This window comes from Mandrillus leucophaeus, unplaced genomic scaffold, assembly GCF_000951045.1.
Source record: "Mandrillus leucophaeus isolate KB7577 unplaced genomic scaffold, Mleu.le_1.0 Scaffold347, whole genome shotgun sequence".
Lineage (NCBI taxonomy): Eukaryota > Metazoa > Chordata > Mammalia > Primates > Cercopithecidae > Mandrillus > Mandrillus leucophaeus.
The window spans coordinates 464,101-472,168 of NW_012103665.1; the positions used below are offsets into that span (position 1 = coordinate 464,101).

The 8,068-nt window shown below is 42.8% G+C and overlaps 2 protein-coding genes across 3 annotated transcripts in view; one reads left to right on the plus strand and one right to left on the minus strand.

Annotated features, from left to right (window-relative positions):
• Positions 1-2,903: 2,903 nt before the first annotated feature.
• Positions 2,904-5,118, minus strand: PGBD4 (piggyBac transposable element derived 4). The gene has a single exon (XM_011989107.1). It carries the CDS (start codon positions 4,671-4,673, stop codon positions 2,916-2,918), a length of 1,758 nt encoding a protein of 585 aa, XP_011844497.1. The 5' UTR covers positions 4,674-5,118; the 3' UTR covers positions 2,904-2,915.
• A 136-nt stretch (positions 5,119-5,254) lies between these two features.
• EMC7 (ER membrane protein complex subunit 7) overlaps positions 5,255-8,068 on the plus strand; it is a 38,691-nt gene continuing 35,877 nt past the window's right edge. The window contains exon 1 of one of the 2 annotated variants that reach the window (XM_011989108.1): positions 5,255-5,593. In XM_011989108.1, coding sequence (XP_011844498.1) covers positions 5,268-5,593 — 326 coding nt within the window. In that variant the 5' untranslated portion in view covers positions 5,255-5,267. The remainder of the gene's footprint in view (positions 5,594-8,068) is intronic. The other variant, XM_011989109.1, reaches the window with a different exon arrangement.

Below are 8,068 nucleotides of genomic sequence, written 5' to 3' on the forward strand. Positions count from 1 at the left end.
ATTTATAGCATGCTGTGGAAATATATATGTAAAACACAGTACACATTATAGTTATATATAATCATGTTAGGTAATACATTATTATATATTAGTGTATTTTATATTAAACAATAATTTTATTTCTAGAATGTTATTTGTATATAAGTTAAATAAATATATATTTTGCCCCTTTTTTTCCACACAACTGGTAGCATACTATGTATATACATATATATGCATGTATGGATTTGTTTTTTAACAAAAAAAACTACAAGTATTTTTTTGTCTTTTCTTTTTTTTTTTTTTTTAGAGACAGGTCCTGTTGCCCAGGATGGAGTGCAATGGCTATTCACAGGCCTACTATCATAGCACACTACAGCTTCAAATTCCTGGCTTTCCTGGCCTCAACTGATCCTCTTGCCTCAACCTCCTGAGTAGCTGGGAATACAGGCATGCCGCTGTGCCTAGCCTTATTTTTAACGTATATATTTTTCTGTAGACAGTTGACTATCTGTGGAAGAATACTCAGGAAAATGGCAACCCTGATTGCCTCTGGAGGATTAGGTGACCAGGGAGAGAAGTAGGTGGGAGTTTTTTTTTTTATACTCATACCTTTTGAATATTGTACCATGTGACAAAGTCTATCGGATAAAGACCACCAAGGAACACACCTGCAGTCAAGTTAAGTTTATGAGCTCGCTGCTGTAAGGAAGACTCCACACCAGAGAAACCAAAGATATAACAGTAAGAGGGAACAGAAAGAAACTTTTTTATTTTTTGAGAAGGAGCCTCACTCTGTTGCCAGGGCTGGAGTGCAGTGGTGCGATCTCGGCTCACTGCAACCTCCACATCCCAGGTGCAAGCAATTCTCCTGTCTCAGCCTCCTGAGTAGCTGGGATTACAGGCACCTGCCACTATGCCCAGCTAATTTTTTTTTTTTTTTTTTTTGTATTTTTAGTAGAGACAGGGTTTCACCATGTTGGCCAGGCTGATCTCAAACTCCTGACCTCGTGATTTGCCCGCCTCAGCCTCCCAAAGTACTGGGATTACAGGCGTGAGCCACTGCGCCTGGCCCAGAAAGGAACTTTTACAAGATTTGGGCTTCTGTTGAATGATTGAGGAGAGTCTAGGGAAGCCAAGATTGGCTCTGGATTGGGTATCTCAGCAATCTGTTTGGAGGCACGAGGAACAAAGCGAAGTCATTGGTAAGGAAGCGGTAATCACTGAAAAGAAGAAGGTTGTTAGGTGTTTTGCAGGTGTGGTGTGGCCTTGGGAAAAAGTTTTCTGATGGCCTTGCCACTGGCCCTGTCTGTGTCTAGTAGGTACATCACAGTCTGATTAAAATCAACACTATCTTTCCTTTCTCCCTTCTGAACTGACTTTTTTACTTTCTTAAACTGGAATGTCTGATCTATTCAAAAACTAAGGCATATTTTAAAGTAAAAAGATTGAAAATAAACCTTCTCCATACACTTCTTGAGCCTGAATTACCAGTTCCCTAGCAAATAAGAGATTTATTTGGCAGACAAGAAAGGCAAATGTGTGTGTGTGTTTTTTGTTTTTGTTTCTGAGCAGTACTGCTCCTTCCAGCGATCAAATATGAAGAAATAACTATCTTCAGCAAAAAGATGAGGGCAAGTACCCCAGGGCTGCAGTAGCTGATGCCAGGGAGACTGGAGTATAGGGGTGGCTCTGGGCACCACGTCCCCATCCCCTGCCAGGGCTGAGTACTTGGCTCTTGAATCTCTTTTTTCAATTGCTGTTACTCTTTCCCAGGATGCTAACTCTAAGAGTGCACAAGGCTAAAACATGGATTGCCCTCAATAGGAATCTGTAGTAAAGACAGCGATGTTTAGGGCCGACAAAGATCTTGGGCAAGTCACTTCACTTTCCACCATAAAGAAAACGAAAGGACTGGAGCAAATGATGTCTGAAATCTTGGCAATCAACACTGACAGCAATCAACCCCTGCTCTCCTCCCCAGTACAACCCTGTTACGTTCACAGTAAAGCAATCACGACAGGAAGAATAGTGTAGCATCACATAAATTGTCTTCCAACCCTTTTCACTAGAGGCAACCCTTAGTTAACAGTTACATGTTTCTCCAGCTATTTTTGTTCAGAGACAGTATCTCCTTCCCATTTCCTATTTAGGAAAAAAAAAAAGTGTAGCTCGCTGCCTGCACTCATTTAATTTTACATAAATACCCTCTTTGAGGCTGAAGCAAATCTGACTGATTTTCAATGTGAAAATAAAATATAAAAACTGTTCTTGGGGCTAGGCGTGGTGGCTCACGCCTATAATCCCAGGACTTTGTGAGGCCCAGACGGGCAGATCACCTGAGGTCGGAGATCAAGACTAGCCTGACCAACATGGATAAACCCAGTCTCTACTAAAAATGCAAAATTAGGTGGATGTGGTGGCGCATGCCTGTAATCCTAGTTACTAGGGAGGCTGAGGCAGGAGAATCGCTTGAACCTGGGAAGTGGAGGTTACAGTGAGCTGAGATCATGCCATCGCACTCCAGCCTGGGCAACAAGACTGAAACTCCGTCTCAAACAAAAAAAAATGAAAGAAACAAACAATGACAACAAAACTGTTCTTGGAGTTATTTTTTTTTTTTTTTGAGATTGAGTCTCGTGTCACCCAGGCTGGAATGCAGTGGTGTGATCTCAGTTCACTGCAACCTCTGCCTCATGGATTCAAGCAATTCTCCTTCCTCAGCCTCCCAAGTAGCTTGGATTACAGGCATGCACCACCACACCCAGCTAATTTTTGTATTTTTAGTAGAGACAGGGTTTCACCATGTTAGCCAGGCTGGTCTTGAGCTCCTGATCTCAGGTGATCCATCCAGGTCGGCCTCCCAATCTTGGAGTTATTTCTAAACAGCATTTGTCTCTAATCCTAATGGAACAGATGTATATGATGATCGGTATTTAATAATTTTTTTTCGTGTGGTAAATTTCAAAGCACGGAACAACACAAAGCGGAACATCACATTCAGCACAAAAATAGCGTGTTTCTTTCCGGATCCTTTTGCCATCCTTGTCGTATTGGGAGCAGCAAATTTTGCAGCGACCAGTTGGATTCTGTTTCCCTGACGTTGGTGGTATGCTCTTGGGGAAATGTCTTCCAGACAGACGAAGAGGTGTGACATCATCAGAGCACGGACGACCTCGAAGGTGTTGCTGCCCTGGCTTGTGATGCTCTTCCAGCATTCTTTCAATCAATGCCAGTCGGAAGTTTATATGGCTCATAGTGTGCTCAGGATTGTCCTTCTTGAACAGGATGTAGGAGTTCAGCACTGTAATGTGTAGAAGGTGGTGAAAGAATTTCTTATACCAAACCTTGTGTCTTTTGCGCTCAGATGGATAAGAAGTAAGCATCTGATCAGCCGAGTCCACCGCTCCCATATTCTCATTATAATCCACAATGACACGTGGCTTTTTAGTTTTCTTTCCATTTCTGTTGTTTACTTCAATCACAGTATCATTGTGGAATGTTGACAACATTGTCACCTCCTTCCCGTCACACCATTTCAGTGCCATCAGTTCACCACAGAATCTGGCTACAGTCGTCCCCTTTGCAATCCTTTTTTTCAGATCATTTGGAATCTGTTTTCTGTTCAAACGAGCTGTCCCAACTGCATCAGTCCTATTTTGATGTAATTCTCTGAAAAGCATGGGAGATACATTAAAGTTATCGAGGAAGACACAATACCCTTGGCCAAGAAGGTCACTGACCAAGGTAAGAACGATGCGCGATGATTTCAGGCCATCGGCTGAATCTTTCAAATTCATACCAGGCCCTGTGTGAACAAGCGCGTTCCACACGTAACCAGATTGACTTTCACAAAGTACATATAGCTTCAGACCAAATCGTACTCGTTTTGTCGGGATGTACTGCTTCATAGCTAACGGCCCCTTGAACAGCATCAGTGATTCATCAACTGCAATGTTTCTGTTTGGAGTATATACAGTTGAAAATTTATTTACAAGAAAGTCGAACACAGGTTTGATCTTCTGCAATGAAATATGGGCCTTTGATTGACCAGCAGATATAGAAGAATTGTTGACAAAATGCAGGCACCGAAACAAAAGTAAAAATCTTTCACCAGTCATAATTTGCCTGAGATAAGGTGTATCCAAAAGAGGCCTTGTTGACCAAAACATCTCCAGCTCAGGTTTCTGCACAATACCTTGCAGTAACATTACTGCAAAAAAGACTTTGAGCTCGTCATTGTCAGTGTCTTTCCATTTATCCATTCGCGAAAATCCTTTCGGACCCGGTGGCTTTGAAGCCAACAAGGCAGCTTGGGCATTTGTTTCTCTAGTAATTTTTGAAACTAATTCCTCAGTAAAGAACAGTTCAAAATACTGCAATGGGTCAGTGATATCACTGACATCGACTTTTCTGCCAGGTGTGCCGGTAAAGTCATACCTTTTACGTGGAATCATAGCACGAGCTGACCATTTCATAGAGCGCCCTGAGTCAGATGATGTAGGGCTCTTTCCATCAGATTCTAAATGGGACAGAGGCCTGATCTTACCGTCTTCTAAAGCACTATCCGAAAAAGTATCGGAATCGTCTATTTCCGAAAAATCAGATTCATCAAATGAATCTTCGGCCAGCAACTGTTGGAGACCGGTATTACCATCACGCATAGGAATGCTACGTTTTCTAGGATTTGACATTTCGGCGATTGAGAATTACTATATTTTGTAAATGGAAATACCACTACTAAAAACAGAATGCTATAAACAGAATGATGTCTTTTGTTTCAAAAGTCAATATACCAGAACCATGCGAAAATAACAGAAGCGAGATATTTCATGGCAAACTTTGGGAGTAAGGTTGTGACTGTAATACACGAGTTATCTCGGCGTAAACGCTGCAGTCACCGCACAGCAGCGCGTAATCAAGGGGCTAAGGAGAAATGGGTTAAATGCACATAGAAGCCTTTCATCTCATACGTCTTGGGGAGTCTCTAGAAGTTTTTTGAAAGGTCTCTTCCGGATGGTGTTTCTCCCGAAGCCAGTCTCGTCATCTTTTACTCCCGTGAGGTCCTTGGCCTCCGTGGCTGCCACAGCAACACACACTTGACTTTCACCTCATGGGCAGTCCCCTTCATGGGCACTTGACACACGCTCTGTGCGCCGCCTTCCCATCCAGAGTGCCGGGAGTTTAGGGCAGTACTTCCGCCTCACTTCCGCCTCGCTAGTCGATCGGCCATGATTTCTTCCCTCTGGTTGGATCCCACAGCTTATGACAGAAACGGGCGCCCAGTGATGACAACATCAAGCCGCCGGCGGCGGCGGTGGCGGCCGGGAGACTGGGAGGGCTTCCGGGGCTGCCGGCCTGAGTGTAGAGCTGCTGTCATGGCGGCCGCTCTGTGGGGCTTGTTTCCCGTGCTGCTGCTGCTGCTGCTATCAGGGGATGTCCAGAGCTCGGAGGTGCCCGGGGCTGCTGCCGAGGGATCGGGAGGGAGTGGGGTCGGCATAGGAGATCGCTTCAAGATTGAGGGGCGTGCAGTTGTTCCAGGGGTGAAACCTCAGGACTGGATCTCGGCGGCCCGAGTGCTTGTAGACGGAGAAGAGCACGTCGGTTTCCTTAAGTGAGCATCCTGAGGGCAGCGGGAAAAAGGCTGGGATGGAGGCCGGACAGGGACCCCACCAGGAGAGTTAAGTGTCAGGGCGGGACAACGTCGCTGTCTCAGACTGAAGGGGAGGGTGCCGCTAACGGTCTATGCCGGGAGACCTTGGGAGGCAGTCGGATGCTTTCCCTTTCCCGGTCCTGTACCTCTGGAATGAGCATGGCAGGCGCTCACCCCCTGCCATGGTCAGAGCATGGAGTCAGTTATTTTCAACCTTGTTTTGGCCCCATGTGGGGACGATCATTCCTGGGCCCTGGGGACAAGTGGACCTTTATTAGTCTCTTGTTGGATTCTTTCTTTTATATCTCATCTGGTTTCCGGAGAACCTAGTCGTTTCTTGCATTCACTTCAGTCTTTTGGTAGCTTGATATTATGTAGAAAGATGCGACACAGGTGGGAATTCTCAAAACCCAAAGGGCTTCTAGTGACGACATAGACTGGGAGGCTAATGTTACTGCTTCTAAAATTAACAGGCCCTGAAATCCCTAATCAAAGCACTTTTTTTTTGTTGTTTTGGCTTGGGGGTGCGATTGTTGTTCTTTTTTACACTTGAATTCATCGAGGGATTTGCTATATATCACACTTGTCATTTATGTGAAAGTAGGGTTTCTCTACATTGCTTTCTTCTGTCGTTTCGTGCTATTAGTGGAAGTGGGATTTCTGTCTATATTAAAAGACAGGACGAATTTGTTAGCACTAGTTTTGCAGCAGCCTGCTTTGGAAATGTCTAGGCACAACTACGTTGTTTTAAATCTTTCCACCCTTACTTAGTAGGTGAAACTGTAAACTGAAAGAAAATAATTAGGAAGTGTTTCCTTTGGTGGGTTCGTACACCAGCAAATGGTATCTGAACATCAGACAACTTAAATGTGGACATTTAAATCCAAATCTGATTTACATATTTGTTCAGATCATCTAAGTGCCCTTGAGTGGTAATTTCAACCTCAGATTAATAAATAGTGACAAATTTACAACCAGTATTTTACTGCCATCTGTCATTAAGATTCTGGCATTAGGACATTCTTTAGCGTTTACCCTAATTAATGATGTTTTAATGATACAGTTCTCATAAAGCTTTAGGAATGAGCCTTAATTGACCATTTGGCCACTCTTCTGCTGTATACAGTTCTTTTAAAAAGCAGAGCTTTTAGAAAGCTACGGAGCAAAACCGTGTCTCAGGAAAAAAAGAAAAGTTGATGGAGAATTAATGTGAGGAGTTTATGATGATAATCCTATTGGAAAAGGGGTAGGTAATTTGTATTGTAGCTGTTTGAAAATAGTATATTAGAAACAAAGTAGGGAAACAACCCTTAATGTTTCATTGTATCTTTTTTTTTTGGAGACAAGGTCTTGTTCTGTCATTCAACCTGGAGTGCAGTGGTGATATGATAGTTCGTGGCAGCCTCGAACTTCTGTACTCAAGCGATCCTCCTGTCTCAGCCTTCTAAGTAGCTAGGACTACAGGCGGATGCCACCATGTCCAGCTAATTTTTAAATTTTTTTTTGTAGAGACAGGGTCTTGCTGTGTTGCGCAGTGTCATCTCAAACTCCTGGCCTCAAGTGATACTTCTGCCTCAGCCTGTCACATTTTTGGGATTACACGCATGAGCCATGGTGCCTGCCATTTTTCCGGCTTCATTTGGAATCATATGACTTATGTTTTTACTAGTAAAATATAATATATAGTAGTTTGTAACCTGCCTTTTTCACTTAATGTTCTTGAACACCTTTTGATACCATTTCATGTTCTTTCATTTGTATGTAGAAAGGTTGATGGAGAATTGCGAGGCACGGTGGCTCACACCTGTAATCTTAGCACTTTTGGGAGGCTGAGGTGGGAGGATTGCTTGAGCTGAGGCAGTTGAGGCTGTAGTGAACTGTGATCGTGCCATTGCACTCCAGCCTGGGCTACAGAGCAAAACCCTGTCTCTCAGGAAAAAAAGAAAGGTTGATGGAGAATTAATATGAGGAGGTTATGGTGATAATCTTATTGGAAAAGGAGTAGATAATTTGTATTGTAGCTGTTTTGCATGACTAGCACAGGGCTTTGACTTACGTTTGTGCTTATTGGAGGTGGCTTAGGACTTGGTTAGTGGAGGTAAAGGGAATTGGGCCTGAAGATTCCTCATGCCATTTCTTGCTATCAACACAATATATATAAGCCATAATTCATTTAAACAGTCCTCTGGTTTTGGACAGGTGGTTTTCAGGTTTTGTTTTTTTTTAACATAGCAATATTATATTCTATACTTTTTTGAACTTTTTATTATAGAAATTTTCAGACATGCATAAAATAGAATGGCATTCTACTGTTTTGTTTCATGTCTTTTGTGTACCTTCATTAATTTTTTTCTGAAATATTTTTAAATGGTTCTAAGCATAATATGATTTTACTTGTAAAAGCATTATTATGTATCTCCAAAAAATAAGGACTTA

Coding starts and splice junctions, on each gene's coding strand:
- PGBD4 (XM_011989107.1), bottom strand. CDS start 4,673: ATGTCAAATCCTAGAAAACGTAGCATTCCTATGCGTGATGGTAATACC.